This window comes from Agrilus planipennis, unplaced genomic scaffold (genome assembly GCF_000699045.2).
Source record: "Agrilus planipennis isolate EAB-ADULT unplaced genomic scaffold, Apla_2.0 scaffold68, whole genome shotgun sequence".
NCBI classification, from domain to species: domain Eukaryota; kingdom Metazoa; phylum Arthropoda; class Insecta; order Coleoptera; family Buprestidae; genus Agrilus; species Agrilus planipennis.
Window position 1 is genome coordinate 164,734 of NW_020439033.1, and position 19,342 is coordinate 184,075.

Here is a 19,342-nt window from a genome sequence, read left to right on the forward strand (position 1 = left end):
CGTTCGCGAGCATAGAAGTGACTTCTTTTTATTAAAGGCGACACGACCCTGCGCTATCCTCTGCTTTATATCCCTACTACTCCTTCCATCCTGACTTATCTGACTTCCTAGGTATCTAAAATCGGCCACTTCTTCTAATTTTTCGTCTCCTATCTTTACATTCGCTCTTTCCCTACTTATTCTTCCCTTGCATACCAGTATTTTTGTATTACTTTTATTTATTTTCATACAATATTATTTTGTCAATACCGCTCTTTCTATCTATCTATCTATCTCGTAACTCCTCCTTGCTAGATGCTAATACTGCTAAGGTTCTAGTAATGTATATTAATAAGGGATTTCCCCTGTTTATTATGCATTAAACTAGAAAATCTTTAAAATGCAATCCTCGTCTTAAATTTCTGTTGCAGCATTTTGCTCGTGTGTCAGGTTGTTAGGTCATTTTAGATTGTACCTAAACTTCAATTAAATGTGCCCCTGCCCATGGGATTGCAGCGTCTCCCGAGGCGATTTTCCTTTATCTAATTACAGGGTGATATCATTACGTTCCTAATTGACGCAAACGGATTTAAATCAGGATAGAATTGCATTGTCCTTGTTACCGGTGCACGTAACGAGCCCGGTCCAAACTGAATTTGTTAAGTGTCGGGTAAAACGCCAAGCTGTGAGGGCGAATTGGACGGGAAAGTGTCATTACAAAATGAATTAGCCAATGAAGGGAAGCGAGAAATAAGTAATTAAGTAATTGCATTTATTTATTCGACATAAGGAATATTCTTAGTTAGAATTGAATTTTAAGAAAAAAAATATGTTTTACAGCTTCCAGTTCCGCTATGTATCAACCGAGTAATCAACAATATTAATGATACTCCAATGAGAGCATGACTCCTTTGCTGCAAACAGAAGTAAGACAATCGTTTCCAACAACTGAAACATGTCTTTTGCTCTTGTTTAACAATTGAATATCTGCTAACAATTGAAACATTAGCTATGCTCCCCCCAGTTAAGCTTGCAACAATGAAGTCATATTCTCATTGGTGGATCTTTTTTGTTACAATTGTTTAACAATTGAGCATCTGCTAACAATTGAAACATTAGCTGTGCTCCTCCCAGTTAAGCTTGCAACAATGAATTCACATTCTGATTGGTTGATCTTTTCAATTTTCGATTGTTATCTGCTCAATAATTGTGCAGTTGTTAACAACTGAAACATTAGCTTGCAACAACGATAGCACACTCTGATTGGGTCGATTAATTGCCAGTTACGTGAACATTAGCCGTCGGATTGAAAAACTTTAAAGGAAAACATTGTTTAGTATTCCACATGGAATCGAGGGATATAATTTTCCTTTAAAATTTTTACGAAAGAAATATTAAATATAATGCGAACCTTTCGTGAATTGACGATGTGGCCGTAATGGAGCGGGGATGCAATTGCATAAAATCGATCACAGTTTAGACCGCAGATGGTCCACAACGCCAGGGGATGTAAAAGGGTGAAAAGAAATCCGTGAATAATGCATAAGGAACCGCCTTCTAACCAGTTGTGTTTGGTGAAGTTCGAAACTGAAAATGCAATATACAAGACACCTAACAGCAGATGCACACATCCCAGATGGAGAAGGAGGATGTTGTTAGCAGAATTCGTCTGAAACACAGAGAGAAACTTCTTTTGACCAACTAAACACTCAATTAAAAAAAAATGTTTGGTACAATTGGATAAAAAAATAACTACTACAGTGTCGCTTCCAGTTCTGACCACTCTTTGGTTATCTATTAAGTTTTTCGGAACTAGTGACAACTTTCAAGGTCATTCTTCATCCGAAGAATCTGAAGAAGTAAAGTAGCTGTGCTTTCGAGTCTATCTGGTAACATTGAGTAGAAGAACAATCTCCAAAGTTGTCATAGGTCAAGAAGAAGTTGATGGATCACTAAAGAATGGTAAGGACCGGATGTTGTGACCATCCGCAGTCTTAGAAGCAACACTGTATTATACTTCATTTACTTTCTCTAACGATGTGCCCCTTCCAATGTTTTGGATGCGCGCTGGCAAAATCGTAGGTAGGGAGAAAAAAGCTCATTATACTCTCGACTCTTGTTCTTGTACTTTTTCATACAGTACCTGCGAAAATTTTTGTTCAATCATGAACAGTAGTGCGAGTCGAAAACAAGCGTTAAAGCCTTTAATGTCTTCAAATATAAATAAACATCTCGTTGATATTTTCAGTAGTAATTGGCACCAATAACAGCACATTTGAGCAATGCAATTGTAGTGGATAAAATGGTCAATTTTTCCGTGCAGTACTGTACGGATTATACGCTCCTCACCGGTTAAGAGTTTGGCCGAGAGTTGTCTCCTTCCTTTTCTGACCTAGTGCTGTTCTTTTCTACTTTGCGCCGGTCGAACTGAAGGTCACATCGCTACAGAAAGTAAACGAAGTATACTACTTACCTGTTTTGTAAGAATTACTATAACAAGTACGTAACCGTTTACGACCAGTCCAAGAAGTGAGATAACAGTTAAAGGAACTGTTAGAACCAAACTGGTCATGCCGCATATGGACCCCCAGTATTCACGTTATTTCTTCGATAAATTTCCAAATTTCGGTACCCATCGCTGAAAGAAAAACTGCACTGTATTCTACTGATATGCTTAAAATAGCAATTCGGAAGTAAAATTAAAGATGTCAGTATTCCACTTTCATAAAAAAAGGGAGCGGGGCGATTCATCGGAGAATTAAGTTAAAAGCAAAGCATTGTGATTTTAGTATTGAAAATGTTACCGGGGTCGACTGTCGAGGGTTTCTAGGCCCCCTACCTAGGGCACAAGCAAACGTAAATAAAGAAACATAAAGGATAAATATTCGATGATCTGAAAATGTCGATGCGTTGAAAGCATTAAAAGTGAAAAATAATAATAAAATGATAATGTAAGAGAGTGTTTTGGAATGTTTCACAATGATCTGGGACATTCCAGAGTATTCCAGAATGTTCCGGGATGTTGACGAAAGTTGCAATCCACGATGGATCTTGTATGACATACACCTACCAATAAATAGCTCCACGATGATCTGGGATGTTCCCGAACATTCCAAAACATTCCAGAATGTTCTAGAATATTTTAGAATGCTTTAGAATACTCTCGAACTGATTTAGAAATTTTTAGAGGGCGAAACCTCCATCCTTTATATCTTCAAAAGCACGGCCTTCGGGTAAAAACGGGAACCTTCTTCATGAACGGGAGATAGAGGGTTACCTCATTATATAACTCCCTTGATTGTACCGGGACTCAATTCTGAGTTTTGGCGGTACTCACATTGTACATTTTCTTTTATAATATATATTGGTCACTTCACATTGACAGTTTTAAACAGGAACAGCAATTTTATTGATGTTAATATAAGACATGAAAATGTTTTGTATTTAATATTATAGTCGTTCTTATAAAACCATTCTATTCCAGCTGTATAGCAGAGAGCTTTCGTAAAATTGTTTTATATTCATTCTCGACACGGCGCTGTACGGGTGCGAAACATTGGCACTGAGCGCAGCGGAATAGAAAAGGTTAGAAGCGTTCGAAATGTGGTGTTACAGGCAAAGATGAGAATAACGTGGGTAGAAAGGGCTGGAAATGAAGAGGTATTAGAAAGAATAGGAGAACAGAGGACTCTATGGATGTCAATAAGAAATAGGCAAGATAGGTTGGTAGGACACCTTCTCAGGCATGAAGGTCTAGTCAGGGATACATTAGAGGCAGTAACGGAAGTAGACCTAGATTAGATTACTGTTCGCAAATAGTTAAGGATGTGGGTTGTTCTAGCTTTAGAGAAATGCGAAGATTTGCGCAGGATAGGAAAGGGTGTAGATGCGTTTCCAACCAGTCTTAGGGCTGACGACCTTATGGTGATGATTCTCTAAGGCCTCTATAAACGTGTATATAGTTCAATATTAATTTAAATAAGGTGACGAGTCATGGATCTTTGAAGTATGATCCCGAGACAAACAGGCAATCTTCCGAGTGGCACACGCCGGCGTCTCCTCGCCCAAAAAAGGGAAGAATGAGCAAATCCAAAGTGAAAACGATGCTCATTGTCTTTTTTGACATGAAAGGCATCGTCCACCATGAATTTGTTCCTCCTGGACAAACCGTCAACGTCAAGTTTTACGTGGAAGTCCTCAAGAGACTCAAACGAAGGGTCAATCGGATCCGACAAGACATCGCAGCCGACTGAAGTTGCACCACGACAACGCCCCGGCTCACACCTTCTTTCTTGTGGACAGCTACCTGACCAAGGCCGGCATCCCAACGCTTCTGCAGCCGCCCTACAGCCCAGATGTGCCCCCCCCGGACTTTTTTTTGTTTGCTCGTATGAAAAGGCCGATGAAAGGCAAGCATTTAGAGAACAGAGGGGATCCAAGCAGCATGCACCGCGGCTCTTAAGGCCATTCCGGAGAATGCCTTCTGTGACGCCTTCAATGCTTGGAAATCGCGCTGGCAGCGCTGCGTCGATGCAGAAAGAGCCTATTTTGAAAGTTTTTAAAGAATTGTAACGATTGGCTCAATAAATTTTTTTAAATCGACTCAGTCTGCGTCTAATTTGCATTCAATTCAATTCAAAATTGTTGATTGGTATATCATCATCACCTTTGACTTGAACGATAATCTCAACATGTTTTAAATAGTAAACTAATCTTGCCGTACGCATGTTGTAACTTTAGCTGTTCCCACTTCTACAAGAACATTCAAAATTTGAAAGTTGAAAGAAGTGTCATTAAGAAATTGAAATGCTATTTTTGTGGCTTTTTTTCGTACTTCTAATAACATCCTACGGGTTTGCAAGTAAGTAAAAGGAACTGTTGCAAATTTGTACTTAATTAAAAACAAAAAAATCGGTTAACAGTCATGAATTGTGTCAGATTTTATTGAAATTCTGCAAATTTATTAAAAAAAAAATGTAAAAATGACGACTGATATTATTTACGTCAACATTTATTAATAATTACGTAACAAATTACAAATAAATTAACTTTCGTACTTTCTGTATGCAACCCATTATACACAAGTGAAATGCGCAAAAACGGAATTCAATAAGCGCACGCATTTCTGACTTAAGTCACTTGTACGTTTACGCATATGCGCCTTGCTGTATTTTCTTAATATTCAATTTCAATTGGTTTTCCGATACTAAATCGTCTACGTGTACGTATATTGGTAGGTAAAAGATATATCGCAAACTTTTTATGGCTCTTCAATCATTTATTGTCATGTCGTTCTCTGATTTACTAAAAAAAGTAAAAGTACGCAAATAATCTTATCATACATGAGCTGACTGAGCTACCAAGCGTGAAAAGAAAACGCGGTTTGAGGTCGAAAACAGTCGAACAGACCGTTACTTATATTTATGTAGTTCCAAAGTATGAGTGAACTTGAACGATCACCAATAAATAATCCAACAGTATATACTTTAACACCTTGAAAACTATAATGTTTCTTTCAGATGTGACAAGTGATCTGAGGGAAGTGATAGAGAATATTACGGCTGATTATGAGGATAATTTAAAACGGGTATGTACGTTTGTCTTTCTTTGTGTCTGTCTGCCTGTCTGTACGCACCACGTAAAATGTGCTTATATACTTATGTACTTCGTACACACATACGTATGTAGATAAGTATCTACCTACATTATCATGTGTAAGTATTTTTTTAACATATAATATGCACGAGTAGTACCAGTGGCGTAGGTATTTGGTCCGAAATTGGGCTCAGTACCAAAATCTGTAGAAGGGTCGGGACGTTTTTACCCGACTGTGGCTAAGCTTAAAAAGGGAGTGAATAATGTCGTTTCACAAAATATTTAAACAAAAGCATTTTCATTGTATCATTAACAAAATATTACAACAATGATCCTAACAATTCTAGGATCCATGTTGCATAAATACCATAGAACAAATCGAGGCAAAGGCCTAGATGATGGCCCCCACCCTCAAAGGGGGTGGAAGTGGGGGGATCGAAAGAGGAGATCTCCCCTACCACTGTACCATAAAAAGTTCGTGGCGGTCTCACCCTCATAAACACTTATGGGGGTTAGATGAGGGGGATCAAAAGAGGGTAGAGGGGGATCGAAAGAGGGTGGTCGCTTGAACAAAATCCGATAACCTAACCTAACCTAACCTAACCTACCCTATTGATAAAGATATTTAAATAATGTCTTATATAACTTTCTCAATATTTTTATGTATTTTCCATTAGTTTCACCTTTGAATATTGTTTAAGAATGACTATATAAATATTTACATTCCTAGAAATGTATAAAAATTGGCATATTTATTAACTTTGAACCCCTATTACTTTTTATGGGGGTGAGACCGCCACGAACTTTTTATGGTACAATGGTGGGGCAGACCCCTCTTTCGATCCCACCCATCATATAGATCTTTACTCAAATCGATACTTTTCTTCTCATTTTTTTGTCTGTTCACCATCTCCTAATGCTGCCTTACCATTTATCTAACGATAAGAAGTAATCCAATGCAGTTGTCCCGTATGTTAAACAATGGCCTAAACCTCTAGATCATGTAGCTAAGGCTAAAGACGAGAGATGAACCGGAAAGTGATTTTGCCGAGTGCAAAATAATCGGGTACCTGGCAAACCCACTACAGTTAGTGGTTCATGTCTTCGTTTTGGCGGACTCATCAACATCTCAAACCACCTTAAGTCTCTGAAAGTCACTGAAATACTAAATCAATGAAATTTTAATTCTTGGCTGGCGGATTTTCAACGACAGGGTAGAGTTCAAACCGTTGAAACGAGCCTATAATGTTTATAAATACTAAAAGTTGATAAGGCAAGGTGATAAAAATCATAGTAAGTTATCGTTAATTAAAACCTCTGATATACCAACAAGCAATAAACGACTTCTTCTAGAAACAATCCTAGACCATGATCATCAACCCCCGAAGTTTCATCTCTTTTTTTTTGGAGAGTATTGATAAACTCGATAGTCGTCATTGTTCCAGAGAAGGGTTAGGATAATTGTTAATTAGTTGAGTTTAGAGAAGCTGGTCTAATATAGGAAGAACGCAAGCAAGTTCCGTGATGAGACGAATTTTCTGAATTTCAGATTTCAAAGCTATTTATTGTGCATAGAGCTCAATTGGTAGGTCTTTATCGAGTTTAGTAGTCAGTATCCCTTTGTTTTATTACGAATTTCACGTTGGTACGACACCTCGGTTAGCATCCAACTTTTAGATACACTTCCACAGGAAGTAAAATGTTTACACACGTTTATCCAGGGCCGAATCCAGAAACATTCAGAGGAGAAACTTGAGCTTTTGCAGCCGTTGCAATTTCCCTGTTGCAAATCGAAAATGTTCGAAATGTGGTGATAAGGATACCAAGGATAGAGAAGGTTACAAATGAATAAATTTTAGAAAGAATTGGAAAACAGAGAACTCTGTGGTAGTCAATAAGAAATAGGTGAGATAACTTGGTAGGGCACTTTCTCAGGCATGAAGGTCTAGTCAGAGACATATTAGAGACAGAAACAGGAGTTAAGAGGGGTAGAGGTAGATCTAGATTAGATTACTGTTCGCAAATAGTTAAGGACGTAGGCTATTCTAGTTTTAGCGATATTGCGAAGATTAGCTCAGGATAGGAAGTAGTGGAGGTACGTGTTCAACCAGTCTTAAGACTGACGACCTTATGGTGATGATGCTCCATCTTTTGAAGGTAAGGTTGCGGTTAGTTAATAAGGCTACCCAACCTGACCTAACCCAACCTTAAAGAAGGTTAATAAAAATGAACTCATTTTAATCATTCTTTGTTTTCTTTTCTGACATTAAGTGACTTTCCTAGTTTCAATTTTTGTCACACAACATTATTTACAGTACTTCTAAAATAATTCATACATCAAAGAGCTTTTGGTAGTGGGGAGAAAATTTTCCCCTCTCCATCCCTTGGGTCCGTCACTGCGTTTATGTGTGATAGCGATATTTTCATAGAAGATGCAATTATTTTTGTACGCCTCTAGAAGATTGCTTTTTTCCGTTTACTCATGAATATCAAGTAAGCGCTTGCGGATTAAGTTAAGAAATAAGTGTGCTGTGTATGCACTCTGTACAGTACCGTCCAAAAAATTTGAGACTATTATATCGTAGTATTTCTTGTACACATACATATGTAAGTATCGCCAATATGTAACATCAGGCACCTCAAAATAATTGCTAAGCAATCAATGCAAAAAAGACAACTTTTGCCCATCTATGATATCTACGACCGGGGAAGTACAAAGTATATCGGGGATTTACAGAAATGGCGCAATATTGATGACAAAATATCGATTTTTAAGACCCTTGCTGCACAAAAGAATGCACATTAATCCATACAGATAGAGCAATACATTTCACGCCTTAATTATTCAATCGATCATCATGAAATTTAATAGACACATTGTCAAGGTATAGAAAAGGTCACAGGGTACCTTTTATCCAGCAAAAAAAATTGTTCTCGAGGGATAAAACATTAGTTTTAGGGGACGATTTCACGTCTTAACTACTCAATCGATCATCATCATCATCATAAAGTTGTCAGTCCTAAGACTGGTTGGACACGTATCTCCACTCTTTCCTATCCTGAGCTAAACTTCGCATTTCCCTAAAGCTAGAACAACCCATATCCTTAACCATTTTCGAACAGTAATCTAATCTAGGTCTACCCCTACCCCTCCTAACTCCTGTTTCTGCCTCTAATATGTCTCTAACTAGACCTTCATGCCTAAGAAGGTTTCCTACCAACCTATCTCGCCTATTTTTTATTGACTTGCATAGAGTCCTCTGTTCTCCTATTCTTTCTAATACCTCTTCATTTCTAACCTTTTCTACCCACGATATCCTCATCATCCGCCTATAACACCACATTTCGAACGCTTCTAACCTTTTCTTTTCCGCCGCTCCCACTGTCCATGTTTCGCAACCGTACAACGCCGTGCTCCAAACATACACCTTTAACAACCTTTTTCGAATTTCTAAATTAACCGTTCGCGAGCATAGAAGTGACTTCTTTTTATTAAAGGCGACACGACCCTGCGCTATCCTCTGCTTTATGTCCCTACTACTCCTTCCATCCTGACATATCTGACTTCCTAGGTATCTAAAATCAGCCACTTCTTCTAATTTTTCGTCTCCTATCTTTACATTCACTCTTTCCCTACTTTTTCTTCCCTTGCATACCAGTATTTTAGTTTTACATTTATTTATTTTCATACAGTACTGATCTGTGAGTACCGCTTCCATTTTATTTAAAGCTATCTCTAGGTCCTTCTTACTAGATGCTAATACTGCTATATCATCTGCAAATCTAAGCATACTAATCTTTTTCCCATGCACGTCTATCCCTACAGTTGTAGTCTTTAATGATGTTCATGGCGTCTTCGATGTATAGGTTAAAAAGTAGCGGCGACAGTGTGCATCTCTATCTCAATCGATCATCATGAAATTTTATGGACACATTGACAGGGGTACAAAAAAGTACAAATGGTATTTTTCATCTAAAAAAAAAAATACTGTTCCCGAAGGATAGAAAAGATTCAGTTTTATGTGGTCGTCGATAATCCTTGACGCGTATTTAGTAATATGGAATATAGGATCATGTAGAGACAAACATATTCATTTATTTCAACTGTTATTCACCACGTCATTATTCGTCGCTGGCAAAATTGAAAGTACAAAGACACAAAGCCCTGGTGTGCGATCGTGACATCGTTTTTAAAGAAAAACTATCCTGGAAATTTGCAATTATAATCCGACATATGCTGAATTTGTTGTGGGTAGTTTCACTGACATGTTACAAGCAAAAGCGAATTTTATTCAATGAATGCGCATTGCAATGAGGAACAAAGGCATTTTTAGTTTTGCAACGTGTGCTAGATACAATAAAAAAAGTTTTAGATTCGTACCTACAGTTGGGACGATTAAAATTGGCAAAGTTCGCAATAAATTATCTGTGAGAATTGACGTATCTTCTTTCTTTATTCTACTTGGGACTGCAGTCTTGTTAAGTAAGGAAATGCTTCATGAGTAGTGCAGACAAAGTGAAAAGAGATGACTGAATAATAGTAAACGATGCAGAGATTAGATGTTGCTTACCCGAGATAAAAATGTTCAGTCTCTTAGAGTCTCTCAAAGCGAGACTTGAGTCTCCGTCTCTCATCGAGTCTCTCTGGTGTCGCTGAGAGAGACTGTCAAAGAAATTGTTTAGCGTCTCTGAACGAGTCGCTCATAGAGAGATCCTCAGTTCGTATCCAGTCTCTGAACGAGAGACTCGAATCTCTGAACGAGAGACTCGAATCTCTGAACGAGAGACTCGAATCTCTGAACGAGAGACTCGAATCTCTCAATAAGTGGTGTCTCGATAAACATGGTTAAAATTTTCTAAGTTCAACATATTTAAGAAATCCCAGTCTTTCTACGAAAGACTCGAGTCTTTTAACTTTTCAGTTTTATTCATTCAGTCTCTCTGTCAGAGACTCGAATCTCTGAATTAACAATTTTATCGTTCGAGTCTCTCATACAGAGACTGTGAGAGATCCATAAAAACATCTAGGCAATAACTGAGAGACTGTGAAAGACTGTGAGAGATGCTTTCAAAGACGGTGAAAGATTCTGAGATACTGAAGAGAGACTGAAAATTTTTGTCTAGGGTAGGCATGCAAAATATCAGGATCGGCTTTATAACTGCCTGGTTGAAATTATATCCTTAAGCAAGTGTTTGCCTGCCTAAATTCCTAAGAATATTGAAATTTAGCATCTCTTTTCTATGTTTACGCTCTTTTCGTTATGAGTGTCCGCTGCAATTCCTATCTGGCATCTCTTTTCTATGTTTACGCTCTTTTCTTTATTAGTGTCCGCTGCAATTCCTACCTGGCATCTCTTTTCTTTGTTTACGATATTCCTTATAGCGTGAGTAAAAGTAAGCGTTCTGTCAGTTACTGCTTTAGTCTAGTTAGTAAGTTGAAAAAAGAAAGTAAATGTGGCAGTTTTATTGCTGACTATGCCAATTTTGAATGTCCCAACTGTACCTACATATGCATTTATGCACATTTTGTACTTCGATAACGCACACACATTTCCTGTGAAATTCCAAGTCTTTCTTTCTTTTCTACAAGTTTTCAATCCGATCTCTAATAACCGAGTAATTAACAATTAAAAGTTGAAATAGTTAACCAATCAAACTGCGCTTTAATTTCTGCACGTTTTGACGTAGACAATTGAAGTACAAGCATTGCTTTTATTGTTGCAAGATGAACTAGGCGAATCACTGGAAATTAACAATTGAAGCGCGAGTTACGCCTATTTATACTTGCAACATTGAAAACGTGTACTAATTTGTCGCTGTTATTAAATTTCGTTGTTGTTAATCAGATGTATGACAAGGAAAATATGTCTTTTACGATTTAATACAGAATTAGATAGTGTTTTTTCTTAACAAATTTTTGAAGATGTCGAAAACACATTTTTTAAAAATTTCTGATTTTATAGGCCATTCAAAATGAAGGAATTCGTAGGCATAATATTACAACAGGGGAAAATAGTTATCCACTCAATGATGCTCTTATATCAGAGAGTGACTCGGATATGTAAGTAATGTGAAATTATTTTAATTATTGTAATTTATGCACTAATTTATGAAACAAAAATAGACGATTTATAAGTATTTCTTTTTCTTTTGTTTTAGTGAATTGAAAAATTTGGTTCTTAGCCCCGCCCCCGACGTGAGGGTGGCCAAGCTCTCGGTCAACTTTGAGCTTTTAACATTAGATGTAGTTCTCAATTTCGGAACCCTTAAGGTCGAGGGTGACTATGAAGCCAATAATAGAACGTTAAGGAGATTGCTAGCTGTTACACATAGCGGAGGTATAAGGTGCGTACCTACACTAACAATTATAATATAATGAAGAACAATGGCATCTCATAACATTGACGGAAATGTGAAATAAAATAAAATAATCAATAAATAAGTTTATTTGTCTGAGAATTTTAAGACATTATTTGTCTTTGTAGTTTATTAATGCGATACGTTAGAACAAAGTTATTAACAGTTAAAGATTGCAATCATTGCTGCAAGGTGAAGTAGGCGAATCACTGTAAACAACTGAAATATAAGCCACGCTTACTTTACTGTGGTTCATTGTTGCAAGGTGAAGTAGGTGAATCACCATAAACAATTGAAGTATGAGCAACGCTTACTTGACTGTTGCAAGGTGAAGTAGGCGAATCACCGTAAACAACTGAAGTATGAGTCACGCTTACATTACTGTGTTTCATAGTTGCCAGGTAAAGTAGGCGAATCTACAGTAAACACTTGAAGTATGAGCAACGCTTACTTCACTGTTGCAAGGTGAAGTAGGCGAATCACCGTAAACAGCAGAAGTATGAGTCACGCTTACATCACTGTGTTTCATAGTTGCCAGGTAAAGTAGGCGAATCCACAGTAAACACTTGAAGTATGGGCAACGCTTACTTCAATGTGCTTCATAGATGCAAAGTGAAGTAAGCGAATCACTGTAAACAATTGAAGTATGAGCTAGGCTATCTTCGCTGTGCAAAATTGGCTCAAAAAATAAAATACGATACCGGGTATGTTACTTTTGTTTTTTTAATTACTTAAAGCTTAAAAAACTGGGAAACATCAACTTAAATGTTCTGAAATTTTTGTGAATCTATTGGAAAAAAGTAGTAAAACTTGTTTGAACATTAATGCTCGAGTTCATTCATGAATAAGAGAAAAATATAAGAACCACTAACAATCCGAATAAAAATAATGTTTTGTCGATTGACGAGTGGTTTTGTAAACATGTTTACACATTTTTTATATATGTATCAATGGCTTTCTCGATTCTGTGAATACATTTCTTATTTGGAACAACTTTTTCAAATCATTCTTTTTCTATCTAAAACGAATACTTCTCCATTGCGCCCTTTGTTCTTTTCTTTCTCAGTTTCTGGTAACTGTTAGAGGATATATAAGTTAATCTTTTTACCAAAATCCTTTTTTGTTTCCAGTATAAAAATTTCGAACGTTGTGGCTTCCGGCAGGATAGGGCTTTTCCTTCGGGAGGATTCGTTTGTCGCAGAAAATTACGATTTGGATTTCGAACCTGGTGAAGTTACAGTGTCAGTATGTCCAATAAATTATGCCAGATGTAGCTTCCTACTAATTAAAGTTTCCTTCCTGTTAAGGTACATTACCAGGGGGAGAATGGGAATATTGTCGAAAGCGAAATTACTGAATTGAGAATAGGTAAGGAATTAAAATATTAAACTAATCAGAAGTAATCAGGACGAGAGTTGATTTTCAAAGTACTTTATATTTGGTAGTTATATTAGAGACAGTTTGAGAAGATTATAAGATCGTCAGTCCTGAGACTGGTTTGACACGCACCTCCACTACACAAAATCACAACAACCCATATCCTTAACCATTTCCCAACAGTAATTTAATGCAGGTCTATCTCTACTCCTCTTAACTCCTGTTTCTGCCTCTAATATGTCTCTGACTAGACCTTGACGTAACATGTTCCAAATGATTTATTTCCTAAGAAAATACCGGTTGTAGTAATATCTACATGAGATTACGACGAGATAGTTTAAGTCCGTCTTGATTGTAGGCGAGTGTGTTTTGAGTAAGCGATGAGTCGTACACGTGTGTACTTTAAGCCTAATGTGATTGGAGACAAGTGTGCTTTGTAGCCTGTAACTGTAAGCGAGAGGCGCTTTGAGTCAAACGTGCTTGCAAGCGAGATTGTCTTGACTTAACGCTGACTGTAGGCGAGCGCTCTCTGAGCAACTTGTGAGTTATTGACTACCGCGCCTTGGCGTAACATGTTCCAAATGATTTATTTCCTAAGAAAATATCGGTTGTAGTAATATTTACATAAGATTACGACGAGATAGTTTAAGTCCGTCATGATTGTAGGCGAGTGTGCTTTGAGTAAGCGATGAGTCGTACACGTGTGTACTTTAAGCCTAATGTGATTGGAGACAAGTGTGCTTTGTAGCCTGTAACTGTAAGCGAGAGGCGCTTTGAGTCAAACGTGCTTGCAAGCGAGATTGTCTTGACTTAACGCTGACTGTAGGCGAGCGCTCTCTGAGCAACTTGTGAGTTATTGACTACCGCGCCTTGGCGTAACATGTTCCAAATGATTTATTTCCTAAGAAAATATCGGTTGTAGTAATATCTACATAAGATTACGACGAGATAGTTTAAGCCCGTCATGATTGTAGGCGAGCGTGCTTTGAGTAAGTGATGAGTCGTATACGTGTCTACTTTAAGCTGAATGTGTTAGGAGACAAGTGTGATTTGTGGCTTGTAACTGTAGCTGAGAGACCCTTTGAGTCAAATATTCTTGTAGACGAGAGTGTCATGAGTTAACGCTGACTGTAGGCGAGCGCGCTTTGAGCAACTTGTGAGTTGTTGGCTGTGGCCATTCACATAATATGCCCCAAAAAATTTATTTCCTAAGAAAGTATCAGTTGTAGCAATATGAACATAAGAAAACGGCGAGAAAGCTTAAATCTGCCATGAGCGTAGGCGAGTGCCCTTTGAGTAAGTGATGAGTCTTATGCCTGCGTACTTTAAGCGGAATGCGATTGGAGACAAGTGTGCTTTGCAGTCTATAACTCTCCTGACTGTAGGCGAGCGCGTTCTGAGCAACTTGTCAGTGAGATTCTCTACAACAGAAAACTTATTAGTCACTAGAAAATGAATAATTTGTATGAGTAATAGATTATAACATATTTTTTTTTTGATGTAAGAAAAGACACTGGCGCATTCCTTCTGGAGCGAACTAACTGATGTTCTGAAAAATGTTTTTAAACAACAACTCGGAGCTGTGATAGTTGAAGACTCGGTCACGGAAACCTTGGCCGACTTAGATAATGAGTTGAGGTATGTACAAAAATATGCATTTTGTTTTTATTTTCGATAACAGAATGCAGTCACAATGCAATTTTGTTCTCACACATCACTGGTAAATTTAAAATCACAAACACTCATCGGACTTCGGGGAATTCCGTTACTGAAAATTGAATTTCCCAGCGAAATATCGTAACAATGCGAGACAAACCGTCTATTACGTTCTGTCTCGAAAGTAAAATTGCACGATACGCCGACAAAGAACGTTCAATATAAAGTGCATGCATTCAAAACAGAAAATCTTTCTCGTCTTTGCTTCATTGTTGTTGTTTTATGCAGTGGGTCAAACAAAGCATATGTCTAGTTCAGTAATTGAATAAACAGCATCCGCCCTACAGTGTCTGTGTGGCTCACAGTTATATTTTTTTACTTTGTGTTAGATTGCAGTGTAATTAATGAAAAATAAGATCGTTTTTGAGTAGTAATACGACAGAATACAGACCACTTCGAATTATTTTATTCGATTATGGTAACGTGCCTTTCACGTAGTGGTTAGCTACGCCGGGATTCGTTTCAGCAAGTAGATATCCATATATTTAAATGGAGCTCGTTGGAGNTAGCGATAAATTTGACATAGAATATCTTTTATCCAGAAAAAGAAATTGTTTCCGAGGGATTTTCTCTTCTGTATAAAAGGTAGCCTATGTCCTTCTCTGTACCCCTGACAATGTGTCAACAAAATTGCATGATGATCGATTGAATAGTTAAGGCGTGACATCGACCACATAAAGCTAATTTTACTCTATCTGTCGGGAACAGCATTTTTTCTAGATAAAAGGTACCCTATATGCTTTTCTGTACCCCTGAAAATGTGTGTACAAAATTTCATAATCATGGACTGCGTAATTCAGATGTGAAATCAATCATAAAACTAATTTTTTTTATCCCTTGAAAACAATATTCTTTCCTGGATAAATATACTCTAGGAGATATAATAGAGAAGGAAAATAGCGTAGAGGTAGATGAGCTAGGTTATTCCATTATGAGAAAATAGTTCGATGTAGCATTAAAAACTTCAAGAATAATAAGGCGCCAGGTGTAGATGGGATACAGGCGGAAATTCTAAAACATGCAGGACAAGAGGTTAGAGATAGTATGTTTAAGCTAGTTAGTCACATTTACGAGACGGAGAAAGTTCCAGAGCAATCTAACGGAACGTGGTAGTAACCATAACTAGAAAGAGAGGCGCGGATAGGTGCGAGACATTTAGAACAATTAGCTTAACTCCCGATGCGTTAAAAATCATAACTAGAATTGTACAGAGGAGGATGGAAAAAAGGGCGCAAGAAGTATTAGGAGAAGATAAATTTGGGTTTATAAGAAATAGAGGAACGCGGGAGGCCATTCTAGCTTTACGGGTAACAATAGAGAAAACGATAAAAAAAGCGTACATAAGATTGATGTAGGGATGAGTTACAAAGATAAAACGGTGATACTTAGTTTGTATGAAGAGCAACAGGTAGTTATAGAGCAAGGGTTGCAACGTAAAAAAGTAAATATTAGGAAGGGAGTCAGACAAGGATGTACACTGTCATCGCTACTTCTTAATCTATACATCGAAGACGCGATCAATACCATTAAAGACAGTAGAACTGTAGGGATAGTAATACAGGACCAATAGATTAGTATGCTTAGATTTTCAAATGATACAGCAGTATTAGCACCTAAAAAGGAGGAGTCAGAGAGCTTTAAATAAAATGGAAGCGGTGTTGACAAAACAGTATTGTTTCAAAATAAATAAAACACAAACAAAAATACTGGTATGCAAGAGAAGGAAAAGTATGGAGAGAGTGAATATAAATATGGGAGACGAAAAATTAGAAGAAGTGACCGATTTTAGGCATCTAGGAAATTAAGACGGAAGGAAAAGTAGGGATATAAAGCAGAGGATAGCGCAGGGTCTAGTCGCCTTCAATAAAAAGAAGTCACTTCTATGCTCGCGAACGGTTAATTTACAAATTCGAAAAAAGTTGTTAAAGGTGTATGTTTGGAGCGCGGCGCTGTACGGTTGCGAAACATGGACGATGGGTGCGGTGAAAAAGAATAGGTTAGAAGCGTTCAAAATGTAGCGTTACATGCAAATGATAAGGATACCGTGGATAAAAAAGGTTAGAAATGAAGAGGTATTAGAAAGAATAGGAGAACACAGGACTCTATGGAAGTCAATAAGAAATAGGCGATAGGTTGGTAGGACACCTTCTCAGGCATGAAGGTCTATTTAGAGACATTTTAGAGGCAGAAACAGGAGTTAGGAGAGGTAGAGGTAGATGTAGATTAGATTACTGTTCACAAATAGTTATGGATGTGGGATGTTCTAGTTTTAGGAAAATGCGAAGATTAGCTCAGGATAGGAAAGACTGAAGATGTGTTTCCAACCAGTCTTAGGACTGACGACCTTATGATGATGACCACAACAGTTCTCGAATGTGTGAGCGAAGTCATAGACGAAAACTAGCATATATAAAATAAGCGTACATAATGTAATAAAAACCAAAATCTTGAATGAATCAGTTTTCCGCTGGCAACAAAAAATAACGACTTTTTATTTTTTTTTTTACGGCCAATGATACAGAAAATTTATTACCGTCGCTAGGCATAAAAAAATAGATACATAAAAAAACTTTCTTGGCAAACGTAATCTGGCAGACTATTCTTCTAAACAGTTTTATACATGCCTAAAGGAAAACCTAATAGCATATAACAAAGCCTTTTTCTTATGAAAAATCAATTTTCATTTGAATGATGTCTATTGTATGTAGGCACAGTATCAAGCAACGTCACATTGTGAATTTTAGTTATCTTACTAGTTATTTCTGCTCAAGGTTGGATGTTTTTGATTGTTTTGTCTATTTTTCTCATGGTTTAAAACTAGTTTTCCATCTAGTCTACCATTTCAATGTATATCGAGTTTTTATTGTGTGCGTTTAATTCTGATTTTGATTTCAGCATGGATATGACAATTTTACAGCGGAGTATTTAGAAAATAGGGTCACCGGGACAATAAAAACCAGTATATACCACAGTAATATATTTGTAAAGATGGCGGTGTCGAAGAGGGAGGAAAAAATTAAGTGTAGAATAGAAAAAATCAAAGTCACAAATCTAAAGTAAGTTTCTAAAGTCTACTCCATTTGAATGTATTGTACTATAATAGATAATAATCAATAAATTACTTTAATACAAAACGTAGGTACTTTACAAATTCACCGACCGATTCCTTTTAAAATTCTGAGCACTTTTTTCCTTTACAGTTTTCCAATCTGATACTTAGTTCTCAAGTTATTAGCTATTAAACATTAGAGCGCAACGCGCTTCGTTTGTTGCAAGCTGCAAGTAAGCGTAGATCGCGCTTCAATTGTTAGCAGCTATGTGTCTACTTCTACTTGCAACAATGAAGCGCGCTCTAATGAGTCACTTATGGCAACATTTACTTTTTAATTACTTGGTTATTAGGCGTCGTATCGAAAAACTGTAAAGGAGAAAATGTCTTAGAATTCAATAAACAATCTAATGCCATTTTTTTAAAAACAATTTTTAACAGCATTTAATATTTTCTTCTATTTTGACAGTGATATTGATATGGATTCATCGGGTTTAGGGTCTCTTAGTTGGCTAATTGATAGATTACGTAATTGGGTGATAGCAAATTTGAGAGGACGTGCCATATCTGTCTTTGAAGACCATCTAAGAATGTCTTTCGAAAAAGCAGCTGAAGATATAGACTGTGCAGCACTGTTGAATGACTAATTTTATAACAGTTGTTACTATTTTAATTATTGTTACCAAAATATTGTGATTTTAAGCTATTGTTGTACTGAGGTAAAAAATTGTTGTTTTAAATCTTTTTAAAAAATATACTTATTTTATAAAATATACAAAATGAGTATTCTTTGTTAAAAAAAAGCATTTTTCTAACTCATAACCTAACCAAAGAATTTTGAATTGCTATCATAATACTAATTGTAATATTGCAACTATCGTCTATAACGACTCCGTTCGTTCGTCTGTTACATCGTAACTGCATTGGATAGTTTCGTTTTCATTTAAGTATATTCCAGTTTGTTTATACTGAGTCCGGTTAGAGTGACCAACTGCTTATAATGGCATGACACTTGTGGAAACATGCATAGTAATAGCTGACATTAGTTATAAATAGATATAAATAGTTATTGGTGTTTTTGACGTGACAACGTCTTATAATTCGATGGAGCACGAAAAAACATGACTCATGCGGCGTTACCTCGCTCTGAGGCGTTCCATTTAAGGCTTGAAGTACAAGCGAGAGCGCGGAACGAGCGACAAAGAGGCACAATCGGCCTCCGCGTTCGGCAGCGTTCGACATCTGTCTCTCTCCTACTTGAGTGAGCGA

The 19,342-nt window shown here is 37.1% G+C and overlaps 2 protein-coding genes across 3 annotated transcripts in view; one reads left to right on the forward strand and one right to left on the reverse strand.

Annotated features, from left to right (window-relative positions):
• The window catches only part of LOC108732778 (QRFP-like peptide receptor), a 104,030-nt gene that overhangs the window by 7,523 nt on the left and 77,165 nt on the right, over positions 1-19,342 (reverse strand). For both annotated transcript variants that reach the window (XM_025976598.1, XM_025976599.1), the window contains exons 2-3: positions 2,453-2,617; positions 1,391-1,648 (exon numbers count right to left, since the gene is read on the reverse strand). In XM_025976598.1, coding sequence (XP_025832383.1) covers positions 1,391-1,648; positions 2,453-2,551 — 357 coding nt within the window. In that variant the 5' untranslated portion in view covers positions 2,552-2,617. The remainder of the gene's footprint in view (positions 1-1,390; positions 1,649-2,452; positions 2,618-19,342) is intronic.
• On the forward strand, positions 4,682-18,822 carry LOC108732808. Its single transcript, XM_018463771.2, has 9 exons — positions 4,682-4,840; positions 5,499-5,566; positions 11,538-11,635; positions 11,734-11,919; positions 13,062-13,176; positions 13,239-13,299; positions 14,814-14,983; positions 17,920-18,080; positions 18,543-18,822. The coding sequence occupies exons 1-9, from the start codon at positions 4,786-4,788 to the stop codon at positions 18,718-18,720; spliced, it is 1,092 nt and encodes a 363-aa protein (XP_018319273.2). The 5' UTR covers positions 4,682-4,785; the 3' UTR covers positions 18,721-18,822.